The 27,160-nt window shown below is 44.0% G+C and overlaps 1 protein-coding gene across 1 annotated transcript; it reads right to left on the bottom strand.

The window, feature by feature from the left end:
* Positions 1 to 372: 372 nt before the first annotated feature.
* LOC120051320 (multidrug resistance-associated protein 4-like) lies at positions 373 to 26,926 on the bottom strand. Its single transcript, XM_038998137.1, has 30 exons — positions 26,768 to 26,926; positions 24,878 to 24,988; positions 23,200 to 23,320; positions 22,826 to 23,050; positions 22,127 to 22,216; positions 21,079 to 21,242; positions 16,452 to 16,577; positions 13,914 to 14,163; positions 13,030 to 13,137; positions 12,268 to 12,357; positions 11,686 to 11,877; positions 11,044 to 11,138; positions 10,854 to 10,940; positions 8,817 to 8,913; positions 8,369 to 8,578; positions 7,549 to 7,686; positions 7,385 to 7,422; positions 7,164 to 7,270; positions 6,863 to 7,009; positions 6,613 to 6,692; positions 6,349 to 6,499; positions 6,147 to 6,266; positions 5,879 to 5,989; positions 5,630 to 5,730; positions 4,370 to 4,717; positions 4,143 to 4,232; positions 3,851 to 4,023; positions 3,161 to 3,266; positions 1,326 to 1,460; positions 373 to 1,138 (listed from the first exon to the last, which is right to left on the bottom strand). Exons 1-30 carry the CDS (start codon positions 26,839 to 26,841, stop codon positions 1,052 to 1,054), a joined length of 3,972 nt encoding a protein of 1,323 aa, XP_038854065.1. The 5' UTR covers positions 26,842 to 26,926; the 3' UTR covers positions 373 to 1,051.
* Positions 26,927 to 27,160: the final 234 nt, after the last annotated feature.

Here is a 27,160-nt window from a genome sequence, read left to right as displayed (position 1 = left end):
TGTAGTGTAAGAGCTGTTTGAAAAGACAGGCTGAAATTTCAGCCTATTTTGGGATAGAGTTTTGGCCTTCCATGGTGACATCACCATGCGGTAAATGAGTTAGACCAATAAGAAAGAGCGTTCCAAACCTCTGCCAATAAGCCAATTTTCCCCTCCCACTCAGGCCACTCCCAGACAGTATTTGCAACATTTTTGCCTGAGAAATTGCCCTTTTGACTAAATATTTAGTGGGATTCATATTCAAACTACCTGAGTATTGAGTTTCAGAAGACATTCGCAAACCCTATTTGGTACATTGATGCAGTAACTACAGTAAATAATGCATTTGGAGCTGCTGGTGCAAATAAGTTGTTAAAAATAAAGACAAATCACTGGTATACAAAAAAAAGTTACACTTTACATGAGATTGATTTGGTATGGCTAAATAACTTACGTTTTTACTTTGAATACAAATTACATTTATAGTAAATATGATTTATACAGAGATGATTCATCTAAAACTGCTGCAAAAAAATGAAAGCACTAAACTACATTACGTAGTATTTACTTACAAATCGGATATTAAATTGGCCACAAATGAATCTAAGGAAAGAGTCCTCAAATGTTGGCTCTTGTAAATTGTATACGCAAGTCTGTCTCAAATCAGTCAAGTCACGATTATACAATCAATTGTCATGGGTCTCGATGGTTATTACTTTAAATCGATTGGTTACTGCATGTTCGTATAATGATAAAAAAATAAAAAAATAAATAAGGGACGGTTAACATTTAGTGTTATCCCACCACGTACTTTCCCAACTTTTTTTTTAGCTTGGGGGGAAAAAATCCCTACAACTGCATAAGTGGATTTAACTCAACTCGGCCTGTGGCACACTGGACCAAACCGTTGCGATTCCTGTCCAACTGGAGTTTCCAACATGGAGTTTTTGCTGGGTGATAAGGCACTGTTGATCTCTGTAGACTAGAGAATGCCATGGGACTGCAGTGCCAGCCGACTCCGAGGAGTAGTACTCCAGGCTTTAAAACAATAGTCAAAGCCTCCTCCAGGTTGTTACAGGGCCGTCTCAAAGATGACCAAATTGCCTTCTGCGCCGACCCCGCCGTTGGTCGTACTGGGACGACTCCGGCTATTGTATGCCTGAATCAAGATGAGACAACCGGTGTTAGTGTATGCCAACCCGAAATGCCAGAGGTATGTGGTGGATGCACAAGAACACAACTCCCACACATCTGTGTGGTAGCATGTCACTTTGAACATTAAGCTATTTCACTGCCAGAGAACAGAGTGAAGTAGACACGCTCTGTTGAGTCAGTGTGCTACGTACCTGTTTAGCTGACTGCAGGAGGGCAACGGCCTCCTGCCTGCCTGTCTGCTGGACCATCTTGAAGAAGATACCATCGTGGTTCTGAAGTAGGGTGTAGGGCTCATCGTATGCGTGGATCTGACCCGCGTCTAGAACCTGGGAACAGTCAAGTTATATAGTAGGTAATTGATGGTGTATCATTAGGGATACAAAAAGGACCTGACAAGCCCTTGGGACACACACAAAACCGTTCAAAAGTTTGGGGTCTATTAGGAATGTCCTTGTTTTTGAAAAAGCACATTTTTTGTTCATTAAAATAACATCAATTTGATCAGACATTTAGTGTTGTAAATGACCATTGTAGCTGGAAACGGCTGATTTTTAATGGAATATCTACGTAGGCGTACAGAGGCCCATTATCAGCAACTATCACTCCTGTGTTCCAATGGCACGGTTGTGTTAGCTAATCCAAGTTTATCATTTTTAAAAGGCTAATTGATCATAAAAAAAACATTTTGCAATTATGTTAGCACAGCTGAAAGCTTTTCTGATTAAAGAAGCAATAAAACTGGCCTTCTTTAGACTAGTTGAGTATCTGGAGCATCAGCATGTGTGGGTTCGATTACAGGCCAAATGGCCAGAAACAAACACTTTCTTCTGAAACTCGTCAGTCTATTCTTGTTCTGAGAAATGAAGGCTATTCCATGTGAGAAATTGCCAAAAAAACTGAAGATCTCATACAACGCTGTGTACTACTCCCTTCATAGAACAGCACAAACTGGCTCTAACCAGAATAGAAAGAGTGGGAGGCCCCAGTGCACGACTGAGCAAGAGGACAAGTACATTAGTATTGTCTAGTTTGAGAAACAGACCCACTCACAAGTCCTCAACTTCATTAAATAGTACCCCCAAAACACCAGTTTCAACGTCAACAGTAAAGAGTTGACTCCGGGATGCTTGCCTTCTAGGCAGAGTTCCTCTGTCCAGTGTGTGTTCTTTTGCCCATCTTAATCTTTTCTTTTTATTGGCCAGTCTGAGATATGGTTTTTTCTTTGCAACATGCCGTAGTCACCTCTTCACTGTTGACATTGAGACGGGTGTTTTGTGGGTACTATTTAAAGAAGCTGCCAGTTGAGGCCTTGTGAGGGGTCTGTTTCTCAAACTAGACAATACTAATGTACTTGTCCTCTTGCTCAGTTGTGCACCGGGACCTCCCACTCCTCTTTCTATTCTGGTTAGAGCCAGTTTGCGCTGTTCTGTGACGGAGTAATACACGGTGTTGTACGAGATCTTCAATTTCTCGCATGGAATAGCCTTAATTTCTCAGAACAAGAATAGACTGACGAGTTTCAGAAGAAAGTGTTTGTTTCTGGCCATTTTGATCCTGTAAATCAAACCCACAAATGCTGAAGCTCCAGATACTCAACAAGTCTAAAGAAGGCCAGTTTTATTGCTTCTTTACTCAGGACAACAGTTTTCAGCTGTGCTAACATACTTGCAAAAGGGTTTTCTAATGATCAATTAGCCTTTTCAAATGATAAACTTGGATTAGCTAACAACGTGCCATTGGAACACAAGAGTGATGTTTGCGATAATGGGCCACTGTAAGCCTACGTAGATTTTCCATTAAAAAAATCTGCGGTTTCTAGCTTCAACAGACATTTACAACATTAACAATGTCTACACTGCATTTCTGATCAATTTGATGTCATTTTAAATAGACAAAAAAAAGAGCCTTTTCTTCCAACAATTTAAATAACCCCAAACTTTTGAACAGTAGTGTATATAAAAAGAATACTGTAGAGTAGACAGGTAACCAGTTGGGTGATCATTGTGTAACTGTGGAGCGCTCTCACCAGGATGCGGTCGCTGTCTATGATGGTGTTGAGGCGGTGGGCGATTGTGAGCACGGTGCACTCCCTGAATTTGTCTCGTATTGTCTTCTGGATCAGCTCGTCTGTTCTACAGAGCCAAGAAACAGACAGGTGAGGACACACAAAGCTGGGAGGAAGAAACACACTCACACTTTTCTACTACTAGATGCCTCCCAGTCTTATGTTGCATTCATAACCAAGTGGGAAGTTGGTAATTACCAGCTGGATGCATTCAACTAATTGAGAAAAGACGAGTGGCTAATTGACCATAGGCTGCATCAAACAAAAATTACAGCCATCGTGCCTGTAAACAAATTAATGTTCGAAAACCATAAGTTGCTTTTTATTTTTTTTTAAAGTATGGTTTTACTGTTTCATTTAACTGCCAAAAATGCTGTTATCGAGAATTTCCTTAGTAGGGGATGTCAGAGGTCAGCATGTGAGAAAGGTCAGAGCTCAGGGATGATAGACGAGTTTCCCCACTAGTAATTACCAGTTGGAGGGGCCTTCAAGTGGATTTTTCCCAGTCATAAGTGATAAATACCACCTTCCCACTTGGCTATGAACGCAGCATTAAAGCATGTCAGCTGCCTCTGCTGCCCAGCTCTAAAGGACAGACGGGAGGTCCTACATGGCAACGTGTGTGTGTGTGAGAGAGAGGAAGCTCAGTACCTGGGGTCCACGTTGGCCGTGGCCTCGTCGATGATGAGGATGCGGTTCTTCCTCAGGACAGCTCGGGCCAGACAGACCAGCTGCCTCTGGCCCACACTGAAGTTGGAGCCCGACTCGGCCAGAACCGTCTCCATCTTATTGGGCAGCTCCTCCACAACAGACTTCAGCTGGACCTGGAGAGGAAACAGTTACTGGAGTAAGAGCCAGATGCCACCAAAAGCCCATTAACCTGTATGTAAATGTGTGTCAGTATATCTCGTTACTGTATCAATAGAAGTCTGAGGAGCAGTACCTCTTGGAGAGCGTTCCACAGGTCCTCGTCTGTGTGCTGGCTGAAAGGGTCCAGGTTCTTCCTCATGGTGCCGGTGAAAAGCACTGGGTCCTGCAGAACAGGGGCCACAAGCAGAAAAATGTAATAAGCACTAACAGACCCATATCTGAACAAGAAGCCTTTCCTTTGCTACATTCAGAAGGACTACGGGACAGAGCAGCCACAGAAGAACCACCAACAGTAGCTACCTGAGGTATGATGGACATCTTCTGGCGCAGGTCATGAAGGCCGATCTCAGAGGTCAGAACTCCATCGATGTAGATCCTGCCCTCTGGCTCTGCCAGACGGAAGAGCGCCGATACCAGGGAGCTTTTCCCCGCACCCGTCCTGCCCACGATGCCAACCTTCTCTTTGGGCCTGAACATGGCCTTCATGTCCTTCAGGACCACAGGTCCGTCTGAGCTGTAGGAGAAGCTGACCCGGTCAAAGGTGATGAGGCCTTGGCTTGGCCACTCAGGAGGAGGACGCTTCTGGGTTTCCCAGGGTGCTTCACTCTCCAGCTCTGTGTACTCCACCACCCTCTCCACTGACGTCATCTGAGGACAGTGAATTAACTACGTCAGTCAAACAGCCCTGGCTTTTGTACTAGCATGGCTTCTCTAAGCAGCCCAGTACATCATTGGGGGCGAGCTCCCTACCATCCAGGACGGAAGGCCCAGAAAAACATTAAAGACTCCAGCCACCCAAGCCATAGACTGTTCTCTCTGCTTCTGCACAGTAAGCAGTACCGGTGCATCAAGTCTGACAGCAACAGGCTCCTGAACAGCTTCTATCCCCAAGCCATAATACTTCTAAATGGCTAACAAAATGTCTACATGGACTATTTGAGTTACCCTTGTATTTAATTGTCTCTATGCTCACTCACAGGACTCTACACACTCACTTCATTTGCACACACACAAATACATACAATCGTCATATTAGCTGCTGCTACCCTGTTTATCATATATCCTGATGCCTAGTTACCCCACCCCTATCACTCCAGTATCCCTGCACATTGTAAATATGGTACTGGAACTGACTGACCCCGAATATAGCTTACCGACTTCTCATGTTCTTCTTATTTCTCATGTGTTTTTGTTCTGTTATTTTTATAGTACTGCAATGACTACTGCATTGTTGGGTTTAGAGCTAGCAAGAAAGGCATTCCGCTGTACTTGTGCAGTACGTTAAAACGTGAAACTAAAAGCACTATAGAGAGCTGGATTCTTGAAAGAGCTGTTATGGACGAACATTCCATCCTGGCATGAATACCAGCATGAACAAGATGAAAGGCCAAATAGACCAGGAGGCAGTTTCAGTCACCACTAATAGTTCTGAGAACTGGGTTACACATCTCAATCAACATTTCCAGACTAAGTTGTCTGGTGGGTTTGTAAAGCATGTAGCATCTCTGAAGGGATTGATTGTAATTACAGGTGTTCCTCTACATATCTGGGTTGTCTCACCATGTTCTCCACCTCAGCACTCTGCCGTACCCCCCACTGGAACATCCCCATGAGAGTCACAGCGTAGGACAACGCCAAGCCGACAGATCCAGCCTCCACCTCTAACAAGGCCAGAAGAGAAACAAACAGGACACTAGTTAGACCCAATGTTAAATCATTTCTATTCTAGGTCTGGCAACAAGCTGTAGTTTTCATAGCCTCCTTCAGCTAACTGTAATTGTGTTGGCTCTGTGTGCCGTTGTCTCTTACGGTCTCGAAGCAGAAGGCAGCCAAAGGCGGTGATGGTGACGAAGACGGCGCACATGCCATCCAGGCGGACGGCAAACCAGCGAGAGGTGACCAGGAACAGGAACCAGGATTCTGAGAAACGAGAGACTGATTCAGTTTTATTCCTATAGAACAGAGCAGAGACTGTTTGAGAATTATATTTAATAACACGTATACATTCTACCCAATGTACTTAGAACCATTGGAGACAAACAAAATGGAAGTAAGGCAGCATTGAAAGGAGAACCACCTGAGTGCAGATCCTGATAAGCGTCAAAGGTGTTCTGGAATCTCTCCTCGGCTCTGAAGGCTCGGATCGTCCACAGACCTTGGAGGGACGAGGACAGGTGGGAGAAGACTGGACTCCGAGCTGCAGAGAGACACATGGTTACTGATTACTATCCATGTGCGCGCACACACACTATAAAGCAAAAAAGGCCACTGGCACTCACTGGTGGATTCCAGGCGCTTGACATCTCGTGACGTCTGCAGGAAGTAGCGTCTCAGGAACAGGAAGACGATGACAAGAGGAACCAACGGGATGAGGATCCAGGGGATGACGGAGGCCGCTACAGCGATCACGCCGATGATCTGCAGGAATATCTACTCAGGAAAACAGCCCCAAAGACATAACCAGAGGAGAGGGAACAGGTTAACTGGTGATCGAATAGTAAATACCTTGTGAAGATGCAGGGCCAAAATGTGTCGTGGATCACCTGAATGAAGTCCACAAAGGTCCAAGGTAAGGCCGCGTCCAGTTGGCCGATGTCCTTAGAGAAGCGGTTGAGGACTCTTCCTGGGACACGGAGAAAACACCAGGAATTTAAAAACTTTTCTTTCTTTGTCTACAGATATGTTATGTCTGACCTTAAGTAAACACAAATGCAGCATCCCTCAACACAAAACTTTAGCAACAGAAAATCGCTTTCCCTATATGTTCCAGTTTGTGCATGGCTTATGGCTCACCAATTGGGTTGATGTCAAAGAAGCGTACAGGTGTCCGGAGGATAGAGTTGAACATGCGGTTGTGCAGAGACTGAGCAGCTTTCACCAGCACATTGAACATCACCAGACTCCTGGCAAAGCCAAAGATGAGAGTTGCTCCAGTCAAACCTGAAAACACAGAATTCCCATTTTAGGATGTTACATTTTGAAGCACACATTTTGTAACAGACACACAAAGGTTATGGAGGAAGAAAGAGCCTGCATGACACCATTCTAGGAGTAGCAAAACAACTCCCCGAGTAGGATTTCCACTGTGTCTCACCTGCGTAAATGCCGAGGTAGAAATCCAGGTTCAGCTCTTCAGTGACGTTGACACCATTTTGGACGGTCACAGTGCCATTAACATTGAGCTTCTCCTGCTCTCCTGCCCTGTCAATCACAGAGGAGACAGAGCTAAAGCAGAGAGCCAGTCCCAACACAGCATGTTAAAAGGGTAACATGACAGTTGCATGACTGGAAATGAACAGTGAAATTATGTCTTACCAATAGGCCAACCACCAGTCCTGCAGAATATATGCTGCCTGCACACAAAAACATATGTTAGTAGACCTATATCATTTAATGAAGTCGTCATCAGATTGAGTTTCTTCCACACTACTAGGGCTGTTTTTGACCATGTAGTTGTACTGGGGTTATGATGTCATTACCTGAGCTAGGAACTGGAGTAATACAACTCCTATCAACACCAGGATGTTGGCGCCTGCCTTCAGGTACTTGACATAGAGGCCGACGCCGATGGTCCCCTCCGAGCGGCTCTCCTCGACTACTGTCTGGACAGGCTCTGCCTGCATTACACACAAACATCATAGGATTTATTGGGGGTTATTCATTAAAGCCACTGCAAATACAATGACATCTGTGCAACATGATGTTAAGTGAGTCATTCTGTGCACTCTGTGTAGGATCAACTCTGTAGAGGTTCAAGCACGAGGGAAGTTGAGAACTTACACAACCCCTGTGTTGGGGAATCTGAGCATGTCAACAAGATACAAATTAACTTGTTTTTTTTAAGGAAAGTACGACATGTACTTTGCTGTGGCTTGCATTGCTTCTACTAAAATTACAAGGCAACAGTAAACACTGTCCCCCACGAATAATGCAGTGCCCCCCTCCTCCCTCTCGGGCCAATTGAGATATAGCTTGTGACTAAAGAACTTCAGTCTTATTATAGCTACTGCCTTGGGCCAAATCAGTGTAATTGTGTAAATGCCGGATCTCTATGGCAAGACATCATTCACCCAAGTGTCGTCAAAATTGGGTCAGTGCTGTCTGAGATATTGCGTGTGAAGGACTTTGCTGTGTCTGGCAAACTTCTACTAAAGGTTTGTACGCACTGCCTTCTTGTGGACAAAAAGAGCAAACACAGGTAACTTTTTCTTCACTCACAGCTACAAAATATCATCAGGGACACAGAGTGAAAATGCTCCTAGCGACTGTATCAAAGGACCGGAAGTGGGCGGGACCCACCGGAAGCTGTTCAGTTCCATCTTTAACAGAACGTATGGAGGAGGTGTGGGAGACCACAGAATTCTGGGAGAGGGTGCGGCTGCGTGGCGAGCGGCTTTCAGTCTCCGCCCCTGGGGCTTGTGGCCCCTCCTCTTCCCTCTTCAGGAGGGAGGTGAAGTCGACCCCAGAGCGCTGGAGTTCGCTGTACGTCCCCCTTGCCACCATGTGACCCTGAAACAGACACACGAAAGTCACACCCCACCTGGAGTTTGTATGTAATGTATAAGTCTTGTCTGTGTGCAATTATACAGGTGTTCCTATGTGTGTTTACAGTGTAACCCATGGTAACACATCTCCCCCGTGCTTGCAGTCACAGGTCCTGCATTAAACTTAAGCACAGGGTAGTGCATGCGTGCTCCTATGTGGTCTTAAAGCATATGTAGAATGTTAAACCCTGCCAAGAACACACCTCCTTGAGGACGAGGATCTGGTTGGCTGCTTGGAGGTACTGCAACTGGTGGGTGACCAGGATGCGGGGCTTATTCTTCAGAATACCACAGATACACCTGGACACACATGGAGAGACAGACAGGATACAGACACATGGAGACAGTCAGATGACAGCAGACCTGCCAACCCTGTCCAACTTTTCAGAGTACCAGACTCATGTGGGCAAATTGGAGATTGTCACCTATCAAACAGGGCCAATCACTAGGGCCAGCTCACAAGTATTGGCATTTTAGACACAGTTCCTAATCAACACTAAAAGCAAAAACATTTAACAAAATGAACACATCGACAAAGACCTCAAACTGGCTCCACAAAGCTTAAGTAGGCTACCGCAAAGGGAATCTGAACGCTGTTCGATAGAAGAGGCCAGTGTTTCAGCCTATGTAAAGGTGCCCATTGTATTTCTTGGCAGCGCATACATCATTTTGAATGTTTGAAATTTATAAAATCTAGTGCCAAGGCATTTTAGAAGCATTGCCTCTATAGCTGATAACGGACACTCATTATTCATCGCGCAGTCTTCTAAACTCCAACTCCATTTAATGCCAAGATGTTTATTTTTGATTATAATTTTGTAATGTTTTTTTGTGACGTGGATCATAATTGCAGTTAGTCTATTTGGTTGCGTGATCCTCGTAATATTACGTGGAAAATACAACTAATGGGACGCAGAATTAAATGTATATCACACTCGCACAAATGCGACCAGTTATTTTTCGTATTTGCATTTCATTTCTTTCACTAGCAAATGCGAGTGAACTGCTGGCACTTTCGAGCCCACTGAATGTCCATCTTATGTTCGCTAACGTTAACTTGAAACAATAGTGTTTACCTTTCCACAACACAGGGAGTTGAAAAGGGATTTGTCCATGTGTTTACGTACAGCTGACAGTTGGCAAACTCCGCATCACAACAAACAGGAGGTGCTATGTCGAACAATGATGTATTACTCGCCATGTCCGTTGACAAACTCCGTACATATGTGTTGCAGCTCGAGAATCGGGATGTTTGATTTACTCAGTGGATTTATTTTTTTATTAAAAATGAAATAAAAATTCAGGACCTATTCATTTCTGCGTACTTTTAACCCGGATCTCGTGCCTGTGTACATGGACAGAATTGCATTGTTGGTACCCAAAATGCGTGCATGTTGGCAGGTCTGTGACAACATCCACACCAAAAACACAGATTTACTCTTACAAATGGTTAGAACACGTTTCAATAGCGTTATAGCTTTTTGTAAAAGTGAGCCCTGCACAGTAGAAGTGCAGCCCACTGCTCATCACTGCCCTGCTGGTTCCATTATGAACACTTTCAGGGGACCATGTCATGTGACAGGATAAGGTAGAGTAGGGCTCTGTTGCCATTGTGTGCCTGACAGCAGCACCACTCCTTTTCCTGCCTTCCAGAGGCTAGGGCTGCTTTGATGGAGACCTCAGGGAGGTAGGAACAGAGCACTCCAGACTTGCTGCTACTCTGCCAGATAAATCACTAGCCACCAACAAACGACTGGGGGACAGGAGCAGGAACAGAATCCTTCATAACGCCCCAGAACAATAGTGGAAGTACTGTACATATTCCAGTTTATGCTTCAGTAAGTCAGTAGTTCATCCACTCTATTACATACTTCAGTAAGAGAGGAACACAATGCTGTATGCTTTGCTCATGATCAATGAGGCCATTTCCTTGCTTAGCCAATGTTTAGCCTTGGTGAGCTACCCTGTGGCAATCCCCATGACCCCTTATAAAGGAAAAGGAGAGTGAGGATTATGCTGCTGCAAAAATGGATGAGCTCGCACAGACATCAATTCAACATCTATTCCATGACGTGGAAACAACCAGTGTGTGCCCAGTCGGTTGTGTTCTCTATTGTTTTGCTCTTTTACAGTCATGTTGAGACGGTGTACTGAGAGCAAAGTCCTATCAGTGTATTGCATCACTCTATTCAGTTGTAAAAAAAAAAAAAAGTGTTTAGTTGAAACTGTGGTTCACTCACTGTTCAAACAGGTGTCTCCCGACCTCAGCATCCACAGCACTTAGAGGGTCGTCCAGCAGGTAGATATCAGCATCCTGGTACACAGCCCTGAGACACAACAAGGCTTTCAGATAGAGACCGGAGGATATTCATCTATAGAAAGTACCTCAACTCATTTCTACTCTAGTATGAAGTGGAGTTGTGGTCTTACCGGGCCAGGTTCACTCTAGCTTTCTGTCCCCCACTGAGGGTGGCTCCTCTGTCCCCTATCAATGTCAGGTCCCCGTCTGGCAGCAGCTCCATGTCCTGAACACAGAAGGGACAACAGAGACGACAGGGGTTAATAGGACCCACAACCATCACAATCCCTCAAACAGAAGGACCATAATGACTATGTGTAGGACATGATCTTCCACACACAGAGTGAATGCAGTTTGTACACCGTGAAAGAGGACAGTGTTACAGAGTGCATGGCTGGGGAAGTGACATTACAGATTTCTGTGTGTTTGAAGTGTTCTCCATGGCAAGTGAATGTGTGGCTGAAAGTCCAGTCCTCCGATCAAAGAGGAAGTGTGTTTGTAGAGCAGATGTCCGTTTCATGGGATGTGGTTGTGAGAGCGTGAATCTAGTCTCACATTGTGTTCAATAGGGCAGAGGGGACAGAGCTTGTATGTGTTCATGTACGAGTGTTGACAGCTCTAATGAAAGGCGTACCACCTAGAGCCCAAGGTGTTGGTGCTCTTTGCAGTCAAAGTTCAAGAGATCCAACGTTCACAATGGAGCTTCACCAATCCTTGCATTTAGCAATCTCCCAGCGTTAAATACAATGAGAGCTCCATTCAGTGCGTCTTACCCTCTTGAGGGCGCAGGCTCTCAGAACCTTCTCATACTTCTGAGGATGGAGCTCTTTGCCAAACAGGATGTTGCTGCGGATGGTTCCGGGGAACACCCAGGGCTGCTGGGAGGCGTAGGTCAGCTGACCTTTGACCTTCAACACCCCCTTGTCGTGAGGCAGCTCCCCCAGGATGGCGCTGAGCAGAGAGGACTGTGGGAAATGTGAAGGGGGAACAGGTGAGCTTGATAAGAACATACACTGAGTGTACAAAACATTAGGAACACCTTCCCAATATTGAGTTGGATTTAACAAGTGACATCAGATAAGGCATCAGCATTGACCTGGATTCACCTGGCCAATCTGTCATGGATAGAGCAGGTATTCATAATGTTTTGTACACTCAGTGTACACAAAGGCAGGCACTATGTCACAGTAAGAGGAGAGAACATCAATGTTTACACATCCTGCAAAACCGTTTTCTGATTCACACTGTAGCTAAATATATATTCCAGTTGGCTTACTTCCCTCTCGCTACGTTGGCGGTCCTCATACAGTGATGTAATAGGCTGGCACACCAAGCTAAGAAACATGACCTCTGACCTTTCCAGCCCCCACAGGTCCAATGACAGCGACGAGCTGCTCTGACTTTACTGTGAGTGACAGGTTCTGGAGAGACGGGGCGTCCTGACTCTGTACAGAGCGAGAGAGGGGTCATTTCAGGTTACACTTTATTATAAGAGTGAGCTCCAAAATGCATAAATATACAAATGCTAACCTGCCTTGTTATTGTAATGGTGAGAGGTTAGCATGTCTTGGGGGGGGTATGAGCTAACTTTATCACAAATCATTCAGGACTATCCATAATCACGGTAGCATCCACATTAATGTAGAAGTGTTTAGAAACATATTCTATTCTTATTTACAATAAGTGACATTATTTACCATTAATTTCTATTGGGCACAAAATAATCTGAAACAACCAAAACAGCAAATGCATCCAAAATGTTTGTAGACTCACAAGTTTAATACACAAGTGAATTTGTTTATAAATACTTTTGGTCCCCTAAAATGGGAGGACTATGTACAAAAAGTGCTGTAATTTCTAAGCGGTTCACCCGATATGGATGAAAATACCCTGAAATTAAAGCCGACAGTCTGCACTTTAACCTCAGTCAGTGTATCATTTCAAATCCAAAGTGCTGGATTAGAGAGCCAAAACAATAAAACATTTCTCTGTCTCAATACTTTGAGCTCACTGTACACACACACGTAGCATCAAGCTGTAATAAAGGTGTTTGTGATAGCAGTAAACGGTACTGTAGGTGTATCTAGGAGTCTGGGTGGCAGTAGTTGAACATTCACCTTGTCCCAGTAGCAAATCAGGTCCTGGATCTCCACAGAGGGCTCCTGCTTCTCCTCCTGGAGAAATCCATGGTTGCTTTTCACAATCTCATCCAACAGGAGAAAAGTCTGAGATTGGAAACAATAGTTCACCAAGAGTTCAATAGTGATATACAGCCATGTCTCCTTATGTTAACAAAACTCCCACATCGAGATGGACCCGAGACTTTGTTTACAATCGTGTTGGATCGAGATGACACATTCAACAACTTGAGGATCTTGATTGCAATGATGCCTGTTACGTTCCTGGCTTTGAACAATCAGATGACATACAGTAATGTAAAGCCTGGCTGTGGCTCAGATAAGTCCCATGATGATTTTACAGTCACTGATCATAAAGCATGATAATGTGACATGATTACATAATGAGTCTTAGGGGATCAGCCAGAGCTGGGCCTTGTGTTTCACATTGGCATCCAGGCAACTGTCAGCACAGCACATCTAAAAAGGAACCCAGCACAGAGACGACGACACCTGCACTGTCAGAAGCCAACACGTGCAGAAGACTAGCCTTGCTCAACTTCAAGAGAGCTCTGGTATTGCATGGTTCACACATCAAGAGATAATACATATCTGTCAAGAGATAATGCATAAAGTAATGCACAATAACCAGAACAACTTGTTGGATAAAAACCACCCAAGAAAGAATGTGATTCATATCAGCAGCAGCGCTTAGATCTGCAGTTCACATGGATTCTTTTTAACAAGGGACAATGCGTCATAGCATCTCTACCTTGGATTAACTACAGATACTGTGTGCTTCCCAGGAAAACATTACCATATGATAGCACAAAAACTCCTTCGGAGAATGCAACCATTTAAGAAGCTCACATGTATTTAAATACCTTGATCCTGCGGACGCTGATGCGCGTCTCAGCCAGTTTCTCTACGGCCGAGGGGAAGAAGAGGGTGACGGTGAGGCGGACGGCACTGTACAAAGACACGGTCACAAACACCCGGCTGGCTGAGATGGTGTTCCCCAGGAGGACGTAGACGGTGAAGGTGATGAAGACTATGATCTTACTGGCCGCAAAGAAGGAGGCCATGTTGAGGCCTCGCAGGTAGGAGCTCGACATGATCTTGGAGATCTCTTTCCTGGGGGGGGGGGGGGGGGGGGGGGGTGAGAGAGAGGCATTCCGTAACAAAAACAAACCCAGGAAACATTTCAACACACACGCTCGAATGAAGACCACAGAGAATGCCTGGGGATGCTACATGAAAACCAGGAAGAAGACACACTGATAACATGGCTTTGATGACTGCGTTGGTTCATCTGGCAGCTGGCCCCTTATCTTAGCCCTGTGAGTATGTGTAAACATGCATGGATATTCAGAGGGAGAGGAGCAGGGGTTGTCCTGTTGCGTGGGGAGAGGTTGTTGCTGTCCAGACTTCAAAAACAGGGCCGATGTGCACCACAGAGTCACTCGGTGACATTATGAACCACTGCTTAAGGAATCCCTACGTAGCCCTATTATAAAAATACTCAAACTGAGCAATTTAGATCACTGGGAAGAACCATGGACACCCTGTTCTCCTTATACTAACAGGCAGGTGACAGAGATTTAGACAGCCTTATGACTGGATAGTAGTAGCATGTCCATGTCACAGCTCTGAGGTGGAGAAGCTGTGACAGAGCTTGTCGACACCTGTTAACATGCCAGTGGCTTTGTGCCAGCTCTGTGATACGTTGTCCATTTTAGGACATCATCGTAGTATCCACGGAGTGTACAAAACATGAAGGTCACCTTAATATTGAGTTGCACCCCCCTTTTGCCCTCAGAAGAGCCTCAATTCATTGGGTGGTGGACCATTCTTGATACACACAGGAAACTGTTCAGCGTGAAACTCAGCAGCGTTGCAGTTCTTGACACAAACCGGTGTGCATAGCACCTACTACCATACCCCGTTCAAAAGGCACTTAAATATGTTGTCTTGCCCAGTCACCCTCTGAATGGCATGCATACACAATCCATGTCTCAATTGGCTCAAAAATACTTATTTAAGCTGTCTCCTCCCTTTCATCAACACCGATAGAAGTGGATATAACAAGTGACATCAATAAGGGTTCATAGCTTTCACCTGGTCAGTCTGTTGTGGAAAGAGCAGGTGTCCTTAATGTTTTGTACACTCAGTGTACATGGTGGTTGTGTGTCAGAGGCCCACTAGCAATACCACACCAGGCAATAGTGGTGCTTATGAAAAGTAGGGTTGGGCGGCATCCAGATTTTCATGCCGCTTCCGTACCATACTGGGGTATGGTGTTACCGGCAGTGCACACAAGGGGGCACCATTTATTTTCAAACAGTAAAAAAATCAAATGTATTCCCATAGTGGACGCTTGCTAATTGTTAACAAGTGCAAGTCAACATAAACAAATTGCAAGGATAGACACCCCAGCTCATAAAGCTGTACAACTATCTTAAATGGTTTGGTGCACACACAAAACAAATATTAGACAGCAGGGATCTTGATCCAGGAGGGGATTTATTGTCTCTGCTGTAACCAAGAAGCTTGATCTTGCAAATGAAAATGCAAATGAATTACTTAAAAATCATACAATGTGATTTTCTGGATTTTTGTTTTAGATTCCATCTCACAGTTGAAGTGTACCTATGATAAAAATTACAGACCTCTACATGCTTTGTAAGTAGGAAAACCTGCAAAATCGTTAGTGTATCAAATACTTCTTCTCCCCACTGTATATATACACACAAATGTATAAGTTATACAAACATAGTTGTCAGTCAAATCCTAGTGATTACCACCCAAGCCTAATAAAAGGGTTATACCGGGGTATTTTGAAATACCCGCGGTATGATTTTTTCAAAATACCCCAGTATAACCCTTTTAGGCTTGAGTGGTAATCACTACCATTTCAGTCGATTTGACTGACAACTGTATGTTTGTATAACTTATACATTTGTGTCAGTGTTACTTTGGCACAAAGTACTAGATAAGATTATCTAGACAATGCATAGAGTCTATCTAAAATGTCTGGACAAACCCTCAGGAGAGACAATGTAGTTAGTGTGTTTGACAGTTTCCTTAATAAACATTGTTACATCATCACAAGAAGCTATTGTTGGTGTCGATTCCTCATCACAGAAAAATGACAAGAAGAGGAAGGTCTTTGGTTAAAACACACCATGGGACTTTCACTCACGTCAGCAATCCTAACAGAACAACCAGCTGAAATGAATCATGGGTGATAACAGAGAATTCTTGAAATAACATTTCACAATCTGTAATGGGCTTTGGACAATAGCGCTTGTTATGCCTTATTACAGTAACAATATCTACAAATCTAACACTATCTCAATATTGAGTTTGTTCTGTGCAGTGGGATCAGTTCAAAAGCTTCAATGTTACACTTTTTCTTTTACCTTCTGACTTCATTGACGAGTGCTGAGAAGGGCTTCTCCCAGGCATACATTTTGATGATCCTGATTCCAGACACCACTTCATTCATTGTGCGTATCCTATTGTCAGTCAAGGCAGCTGTTTTACTCCTGCAAGGAAAGGACAGTCATATATTAGGTCTGGGTTCCTCAACCCCCCAGCTATTTTATTTTTGGAAATCTGTTCCAAAGTATTCCCACGCATAATAGAGAGATACATATGATTGTATACAAATGTAAGTAAGGTTTGAAATTACTATGATTTAGTCAAATATATCTGTTTCGGCTTCTTGCAGCCAATTTGCAGTCTACAAATGTAATTGTTTTCCAGCCCCCTGAACATCTGCTCAAGAAAAATAGAAAATCATCCCGCAGCTGAATCTAGTTGATGATCCCTGCATTAGGTTAAAAAAGACCACATATATATGTTTCTTAGACAATCCTAGTTTATTGACAAGACAGCCAATTGTGCCATCACATGGTCCACGCTAGGGTTAGGCGTCCCGCGTGCTAGCGTAGCAACAACTACCACGCGGCTTCCCTGTTCCATCTATTGCTGTACACTGGACCCTATGATCACATGGCTACATAGCGGATGCCTGCTGGAATGTTCATTTATCACGGGACTCCACTTTGTTTACCTTTGTTTATCTGTCGGCCCTAGCCCCGAACTCAGGCCCTGTGTGTAGTTAACCGACCCTCTGCCCATTCATCGCCATTTTCCCTGTTGTTGTCTTAGCTGATTAGCTGTTGTCTTAGCTAGCTCTCCCAATCAACACCTGTGATTGCTTTATGCCTCGCTTTATGTCTCTCTCAAAATTTCAATATGCCTTGGATACTGTTGTTTAGGATAGTTATTGTTTTAGTTTACTGCGGAGCCCCTAGTCCCACTGTACATGCCTCAGATACCTCCTTTGTCCCACCTCCCACACATGCGGTGACCTCACCCAGTATAACCAGCATGTCCAGAGATGCAACCTCTCTTATCATCCCTCAGTGCCTGGGCTTACCTCCACTGTACCCGCACCCCACCATACCCATCTGCACATTATGCCCTTAATCTATTCTACCACACCCAGAAATCTGCTCCTTTTATTCTGTCCCCAACGCACTAGACGACCAGTTTTGCTAGCCTTTAGCCATCCTACTCCTCCTTTGTTCCTCGGGTGATGTGGAGGCCAACCCAGGCCCTGCGTGTCCCCAGGCACTCTCATTTGTTGACTTCTGTAATCAAAAAAGCCTTGGTTTCATGCATGTTAACATCAGAAGCCTCCTCCCGAAGTGTTTTACTCACGGCTTTAGCACACTCCGCCAACCCTGATGTCCTTGCCGTGTCTGAATCCTGGCTTATGAATTTCCATACCAAACTACAACATTTTCCATCAAGCTAGAACTGCCAAAGGGGGAGGAGTTGCAATCTACTGCAGAGATAGCTTGCAAAGTTCTGTCATACTTTCCAGGTCTATGCCCAAACAGTTCAAGCATTTAATTTTAAAAATGAATCTCTCCAGAAATAAGTCTCTCACTGTTGCCATCTGTTATAGACCCCCCTCAACTCCCAGCTGTGCCCTGGACACCATGTGTAAATTGATTGCCTCCCATCTATCTTCAGAGTCCGTTCTGTTAGGCGACCTAAACTGGGATATGCTTAACACCCCAGCAGTCCTACAATCTAAGCTAGATGCCCTCAATCTCACACAAATTATCAAGGAAACCACCAGGTACAACCCTAAATCCGTAAACATGGGCACCCTTATAAATATTATCCTGATCAACTTGCCCTACAAATACACCTCTGCTGTTTTCAATCAGGATCTCAGCGATCACTGCCTCATTGCCTGCATCTGCTATGGGTCCGCGGTCAAATGACCACCCCTCATCACTGTCAAACGCTCCCTAAAACACTTCTGCGAGCAGGCCTTTCTAATCGTCCTGGCCCGGGTATCCTGGAAGGATATTGACCTCATCCCGTCAGTCGAGGATGCCTGGTCGTTCTTTAAAAGTAATTTCCTCACCATCTTAAATAAGCATGCCCCTTTCAAAAAAAATTGAACTAAGAACAGATATAGCCCTTGGTTCACTCCAGACCTGACTGCCCTTGACCAGCACAAAAACATCCTGTGGCGGACTGCAATAGCGTCGAATAGTCCCAGCGATATGCAACTGTTCAGGGAAGTCAGGAACCAATACACACAGTCAGTCAGGAAAGCAAAGGCTAGCTTTTTCAAACAGAAATTTGCATCCTGTAGCTCTGACTCAAAAGTCTTGGGACACTGTAAAGTCCATGGAGAACAAGAGCACCTCCTCCCAGCTGCCCACTGTACTGAGGCTAGGTAACACGGTCACCACCGATAAATCCATGATAATCAAAAATTTCAATAAGCATTTCTCTACGGCTGGCCATGCTTTCCTCCTGGCTAACCCAACCCCGGCCAACAGCTCCGCACCCCCCGCAGCTGCTTGCCCAAGCCTTCCCAGCTTCTCCTTCACCCAAATCCAGATAGCAGATGTTCTGAAAGAGCTGCAAAACCTGGACCTGTACAAATCAGCTGGGCTAGACAATCTGGACCCTCTCCTTCTAAAATTATCCGCCGCCATTGTTGCAACCCCTATTACCAGTCTGTTCAACCGCTCTTTCGTATCGTCCGAGATCCCTAAAGATTGGAAAGCTGCCACGGTCATCCCCCTCTTCAAAGGGGGTGACACTGTAGACCCAAACTGTTATAGACCTATATCCATCCTGCCCTGCCTTTCTAAAGTCTTCGAAAGCCAAGTTAATAAAACAGATCACTGACCATTTCGAATCCCACCGTACCTTCTCTGCTGTGCAATCTGTTTTCCGAGCTGGTCATGGGTGCACCTCAGCCACGCTCAAGGTACTAAACGATATCATAACCGCCATCGATAAAAGACAGTACTGTGCAGCCATCTTCATCGACCTGGCCAAGGCTTTCGACTCTGTCAATCACCGTATTCTTATCGGCAGACTCAATAGCCTTGGTTTCTCAAATGACTGCCTCGCCTGGTTCACCAACTACTTCGCAGACAGAGTTCAGTGTGTCAAATCGGAGGGCCTGTTGTCCGGACCTCTGGCAGTCTATGGGGGTACCACAGGGTTGAATTCTCAGGCCAACTCTTTTCTCTGTATATATCAACGATGTTGCTCTTGCTGCTGGTGATTCCCTGATCCACCTCTACGCAGACGACACCATTCTGTATACATCTGGCCCTTCTTTGGACACGGTGTTAATTAACCTCCAAACGAGCTTCAATGTCATACAACACTCCTTCCGTGGCCTCCAACTGCTCTTAAACACTAGTGAAACCAAATGCATGCTTTTCAACCGTTCGCTGCCCGCACCCGCCCGACTAGCATCACTACTCTGGACGGTTCTGACCTAGAATACGTGGACAACTACGAATACCTAGGTGTCTGGCTAGACTGTAAACTCTCCTTCCAGACATCTCCAATCCAAAATCAAATCTAGAAATCGGCTTTCTATTTCACAACAAAGCCTCCTACACTCACGCCGCCAAACTTACCCTAGTAAAACTGACTATCCTACCGATCCTCGACGATGTCATCTACAAAATAGCTTCCAATACTCTACTCAGCAAATTGGATGTAGTCTATCACAGTGCCATCCGTTTTGTCACCAAAGCCCCTTATACCACCCACCACTGTGACTTGTATGCTCTAGTCGCCTGGCACTCGCTACATATTCTTTGCCAGACCCACTGGCTCCAGGTCATCTATAAGTCTAGGCTAGGTAAAGCTCCGCCTTATCTCAGCTCACCGGTCACGATAACAACACCCACCTAGCACGCGCGCCAGCAGGTATATCTCACTGGTCATCCCCAAAGCAAACACCTCCTTTGGCCGCCTTTCCTTCCAGTTCTCTGCTGCCAGTGACTAAAACAAATTGCAAAAATCACTGAAGCTGGAGACTTACATTTCCCCCACTAACTTTAAACATCAGCTATCTGAGCAGCTAACCGATCGCTGCAGCTGTACATAGTCCATCTGTAAATAGCCCACCCAATCTACCTACCTCATCCCCCATATTGTTTTTATTTACTTTGCTGCTCTTTTGCACACCAGTATCACTACTTACACACCATCATCATCTGCTCATCTACCACTCATGTTAATCTGCTAAATTGTAATTACTTTGCTACTATGGCCTATTTATTGCCTTACCTCATGCCATTTGCACACACTGTATATAGACTTTCTTTTTTTTATTTTATATATTGTGTTATTGACTGTACGCTTGTTTATTCCATGTGTAACTCTGTTGTTGTTTCTGTCGCACTGCTTTGCTTTATCTTGGCCAGGTCGCAGTTGTAAATGAGAACTTGTTCTCAACTCGCTTACCTGGTTAAATAAAGGTGAAATAACATTTTTTATGGTCCACGCTAGGGTTAGGATTATGTTCTCATATGGTCTATGCTAGGGATAATCATTACACATCATAAAAGCAGGCCAAAGATCAGTTAAAGCAATTGGTCTGGTCATTGGGTTTCATATTGGGCAAGAAAAGGCACTCACTGACCTCCCTGCTTGTTTTGAAAATCTTAAGCTCAGACTCCTATCTACATTGTGTGTTACCTGAACTTGGAGAAGAGCCTTCCGAACATGGTCTGCGTTGGCATAAGGATGACGAGGACGGCCATGCCTGCGAGGCATGATGGGCCAATCTCCACCCACAGCAGCCCCAGGACGGCCGCCGCCTGGAGAGGCCCTACCCACAGGAAGTGCAGGAAAATGGTCACCTGTAACCAAGAGGGATCACGTGTTGGAACTCATAGGGTGAGTGTTTCTAAACAAGAACAGGATTTTGGGAGGTTATGGTACATCAGTTGTCTCAAATTCCCTCCAGTGTGCCACCACAGTGACTTATGGGCCTGATGTGGCCCACAAGCCATGAATTGTAGACCCGTGTTCTAGACCCCTGTGTTACATCTATAACATGGCTGCTTCATCTACACTGTAGCTACAGTCACTGAATTCAACTGTGCACGTTCCATTCAGCCATGTTCTAAACAGTAATATGTAGCAGCATCTTTCCTTGACTTTGACTCATTGACCACAATATGCAACAAAACAGGAGGGTGGAGTAGGGCAGTGTTTCCCAACTGTGGTCCTTGAGTACCCCTAACAGTACACAGTTTCATTGTAGCCCTTGACAAACGCACCTCATTCAACTCATTGAGGGCTTCATGATTAGTTGACAAGTTTAAATCAGGTGCACTTGTGCAGGGTTACAATAAAAATGTGTACTGTTGGGGGGTACTGGAGGACCAGGATTGGGAAACACTGGAGTAACAACTCAAAATGTTATTTTGTCTGCCAGGTGCCCGGAGAAGCCTGTGACTCTGACCTTTATCAAAATGCACAGTACTGTACTTTAAAAACTCAAGTGTTACTTTGCCTGGCACCATGCAGGTTAACAACTCAGTCAGCCTTGTGCGACTTAGGCAATCTTCCAGGGTTGAAGTAACAGAGCTGATATTGGATTGGGTCTGTGTCTGCACAGTGGATCAAAAGGTCTTAAAAGTATAGGTTCATTTCCAACAGCTTTTTCTACTGTTGCTAATACACTAAGTCAGCAATATGCAAAGTGACAAAAAAAATAGATGCATTACAGGGTTCATACCTCATCAAACTTGTTGACATCGTTGGATAGCAGGTTCACTATTTGGCCTGTGGTTGTTTTTCCCATCGCTGCGCTGCTGAGACACAGGGCCTGGGGTGACACATACATTACCAAGTTAATTATTGAAAACTCAATAAATAACCAGGTAATTTGTCACAATACGAAGAAGAAAATACCTACATGTCAGTTTGGAAAGGCAGTCATACCCTAGAGCAGGGTTTCCCAGCCCTCTCCTCAGGGACCACTAGTCGCTTCATATTTTTGATGTAGCCCTAAACTGGCACACCGGATTCAATTACTCTATAAATCATCAACCCCTTGACTAACTGAATCAGGTGTGCAAGTTTAGGTTTAAAAATGTGAAACGTATGGGTTGGGAAATACTGCCCTAGAGCAGGGGTGTCAAACTCAATCCAAGGAGGGCCAAGTGTCTGCGGGTTTTTGGTTTTTCCTTTCAATTAAGACCTAGACAACCAGGTGAGGGGAGCTCCTTACTACTTAGTGACCTTAATTCATCAATCAAGTACAAGGGTGGAGCGAAAACCTGCAGATACTCTGCCCTCTGGAATGAGTTTGACATGTGCCCTAGAGGGCAATCTCAATCCTTTAGTCTGCCAAGTTCAAGTTCAGGACATCAGATACGACCTTGAAAAAAACAGTTTAAAAAAAGGTCTGTAGACATGTGTCTCTTATACTGACCTTCTTGTAGATCATGTGACACATGGCTACGCGCATCTTCATGCCGGTCCTCTGGACGTGGAAGAAGTAGAGGTGATGCGTGACGGCCAGGATCAGGGTGGACAGACAGACACCAGCAGCGTAGCCAAAGGCCTCATACAGTGTGTCCATATTATCAGGATCGTACTTCTCAAAGTATTGGATCAGCTTTCCCAAGAACACTGGCTGGATCACCTTAATCACCTCCTATTGGGGAAAGAAGAGAGGTAGAGAATACAGGGGATATGAGGTGAATCCACAGCTTGATATATAAAACATACGGCTAAGATATCATTAATTCCCTAGCAGGGTACCGGTAAGTCTTACACAGGCTGTGTTTCTCTTCTTCTACGTACCTCAACAAGAGTAAAGATCCCCAGCACTGCGTAGGGTTTCCAGTAGCACTTGATGAGGACTTTGGTGAGTTTGGGAGGCCTGAGATCTTTGGCAGCCTTCTGCACCTCATGGTCCCAGTGCCTGAGGAAAGATGGCTTTCATTTTACTTTGGGAGAATCTCAATTGCAATGATTTGATTTCTCACGTCCTCTCCAATGACTTTTGAGGACCGACGACGCAAGGAATCCCTATAGGTACCTGGACGTTCAATTCTGCGTTGCGTCATGTGGTGATACAATTGTACTTAAAAGGGGCAATCTACAATTGGTACATCCATTTCTTTACATTTCAATTAATGATATATAGCCATTGATTTGTGAGCTTAGGTGAACTGTCTTACTCCATCACAACACACACCACTGTGTCTAAACAATGTTATTGTAAGCAAACACTATACATCTTCAAAACATGGTTAAAACTATAATTCTGACCTCATGGATGGTCAGTGTTTGCATCCATTGCTCCGTCTGAATTTTAGAGTATGAATGTGTAACGCAAAGATAAACTCACTGAAGGTTCATAATATAAACATCAGATCAGTCTTGAATGATGCCCTAATTACACACCAATGTGTCACCAGATCACACATGGAACACCTTTAAATAGTTCTGAAGTAACTACATTGATTTGTCATTTTAAAATATATCGATGTCGTTTTCCCTGCAAAAACAATATTTTAAAATAGTTCATATTACTCTAACCACCTGCGGGCCGAAATGGACCCACTGCAATATTTGACACCCCTGTTTAGATAAAGACAATGGATTGGTCAGCATGACCACATTTAAACAGACATAGGATATGTTATTTAAATGTGTGTATGATACGCTACGTTGCGAATAGAATAATGGTCCGGTTACTTAAGACAGAAACAAAAGTAGGTCGGGGAGCATGGGTCCGTCCAGCAACACAAAGGTTGCATGTTTTAGTCATGTCGGGGACAACTGTAGCATTTTAGCTAACCCTTCCCCTAACCTCAACTTAAATTCTCCATACCTGCTAAGCAAATACTCCTGACCTGCTGCTTTAGCCACTAACGTTAGCCACAAATGCTAACAACGCAACAAGAAGCCTGGTCTCAAAGAAAGATGTATAATACTATATGTCCCCCAATATGCTTGATACATTCAGTCATCCAAGTTGTATGATGTGGTACAACCGTTATTACATTTTGTAAGGTAACATATACTAAATGGAGAGAGACAAATGTACATTCCAAATCCTACAAATCTCCCTGAGGCCAGGTTGGATAGGTGAATATTGACAATGGCTTGGTGAAATGCTGAAAGACTGTTTATTTTTTCCCCTCATCATTTACAGGAGGGTATGCATGCTTCCTTTTATAACTGTCCTTGAAAGCAGACAGGACAGGCAGCATGTAAAATATTAACAAGGACAGGTTAAATGCAGCAACTCCTTTCCATTCATTTATCAAAGGGTAAACAGCCAACAGGATATGGCTTTCATGATATGCTTGGTGTATAGTAGTGGTAGGATAAACATCCTCAGGTGGGCGATAAGCAACTGGTTTGAAGGCGATTCCGCTATTACGTTTTATTTAAGGTGATGTTTGTGCTTAATTAACAACAATTCAACAGGCCACTTCTGTATTGGTTCAAAATGATACATTTGCCATACCTCTGTAGTTCCTCTCCCAGACTCTCAGATCCATCCTCCGGAAGCACTTTGTACATATCATCTTCCTCTAGCCTTCGTTTGTATCCAATGCGGAACAAAGGATTTAGCCAGCTAATGAAAAAGGGAAGAGAGAATATATGGAAAAGGGGAAGAGAACAGAGGTAGAGATGAAGAGAAGTGTTTAATACATGTAGTGTTACATTCAGGACGAGTAGGGCAATGCATGCACTAGACCAGAGGTTCCCAAACTCGTTCCCGGGGCACGTTTTTTCCCGTTTTTTTCCTTCCTAGCACTACCCAGCTGATTCAAATAAAAAAAATCTTGATGATGAGTTAGTTATTTGAATCACTGTGTAATGATAGGGGGAAAAAACAAAATGTGCACTCCGAGAGGCTCCAGGACCGAGTTTGGGAAACGCTGCAGTAGACCAGTGCGTCCTAAACTTTTTCACTCATGCCCCCCTTTCATCTAGGGCTGGGAATTACCAGGGACCTCACGATATGATATTATCCTGATTCCTAGGTGCCGATATGATATGCATTGTGATTCAATACTGCGAGTTTATTGTGATTCAATGTTCCAAACATATTGCTCACCATATGTCTGCTGCAGAGGGACAAGAGAGAGCTATGAGAAAACGAGTTTTGATCTGTCATGGAAATAAAATAAAGTGGTGAAATTAATTGGCTCCCTATTTAAAAAGAAGATAGAGAACATGCAATGATGGGGAAAAAAAATACTGGAGATTTGGTACAGCTACTGCAAACTAGCACAAATAATATTTGGATATTCAAAACGATAGCTACATAATCGGGATATTATTTTTGATCTATCGTTTTCCCGATCACTACTTTCATAATCACCTGGACATTTCTGACAAGTTATACATAGCTCTAAGGTCTGCAACGACAAGAGGGAAAACTGATGATGCACTACCCAATTTCGAAATTGCACCTTGTGCATTATACTACTACAATTGTTTTTTATTTTATTTTTTTACTTTTGGTTATTCCTCATCTCCCACTACCTCTCCAAGCCCCCACTGCAGACCCCTCGCAGCCCCCAGTTTGGGAACCACTGCAGTAGACGATCTACTCTATTTGTGACATAGGCCTACTGGTAGCATGTCTTTGTAAAAAGCATTTATTGCAAATGCTTGAGTACCCAAGTGTGTGCACTGTGCATGTAAAATTTACAAATTGTCAGCAAATGCCTTAGCAAACGTTGTTTTAAATACCTACTCGTCTCCTTTTGAGCTCATTTGCACTGAAAAAAAATAACGATTTTGCTCATAACATTGTTTTACCCGTTTTACCCATTTGTACATTACTGTATTTATACGTGGGGTGGGGTACTGTTTTTCAACTGGAAAAGTCAACAACAAAAATTGCTGGAGCGCGTCTTTAATGTAAATATAAGGCACAGATGGTCTCATTTAATTCAAAACGAGGCATCCATCCTTTCCCTTCTCGCAGAGGTTTACCTCTGAGTGTATCCGAAACAAACGAGATGGGGATTAATAGCCTAGTTTGCGCAAACAATATTCTTGGTTCATAAATTACTGGAATCTTATTTGGCACCATACATAATCCAAGACTGTATGAATCAACCGGAAATTGTGATTTCACAGTGGGGGAAACCATGGAATTACATGGGTAAAACGCACTTTGTGTTATAAGCCAGACTAGTGCTTTAAGTTATAAGTGTTCATTATGACGTTATACCTAATTTAATTAAACAGCAAATCGTTCAACCTCTCAAATTAAAATTGACCAAAGATTTTTTCGAATAGCCTAACAGTAACACTTTCAGTAAAAACTATAACGACTTTCTGTAGAGCCTAGCTCAGCCTCCTTTCAATAACCCGGCGGCGAAGGTTGTTGACTTACCAGAAGAATACCTGGGAGAAAAGATTAGCTGTTGCCGATGGATTCGTCTTCGCATCTTTTTTTACAGGTTCCATATTTCCCTGCTGGCACTATTCAAAGGCTTGGCCAACTTCCATGTGTGCGGTACGACAAAGTCTGCTACCTCCACTCTTCAAAACTGTTACTTTATTTCCTGTTGTGTAACTTGGTTGCACGCACATGGTACTAAATTACAAGACAGACAGCCAATAGAAAATGTGAAAATTATGTCAAGCCAATCACTGATCTCGAGTCGGAATTGTGCTGTGGCACGCCACGCGCTAGCTAGCGCCAAACTGGGTCGTCCCTAGTTACCAAAGTCATAATCCCCGCCTATTTCTGAAATGTATCTTCTTAAAAACATTTTTTTTCACC

Source organism: Salvelinus namaycush, chromosome 7, assembly GCF_016432855.1.
Source record: "Salvelinus namaycush isolate Seneca chromosome 7, SaNama_1.0, whole genome shotgun sequence".
NCBI lineage: Eukaryota > Metazoa > Chordata > Actinopteri > Salmoniformes > Salmonidae > Salvelinus > Salvelinus namaycush.
This window is presented reverse-complemented; position numbering and strand designations above follow the sequence as displayed.

Coding starts and splice junctions, on each gene's coding strand:
- LOC120051320 (XM_038998137.1), bottom strand. CDS start 26,841: ATGGAACCTGTAAAAAAAGATGCGAAGACGAATCCATCGGCAACAGCT. Junction 10,941..11,043: donor GCTAGAGTGAACCTGGCCCG/GTAAGACCACAA, acceptor GTTGTGTCTCAG/GGCTGTGTACCAGGATGCTG. Junction 6,267..6,348: donor CAAGCGCCTGGAATCCACCA/GTGAGTGCCAGT, acceptor GTCTCTCTGCAG/CTCGGAGTCCAGTCTTCTCC.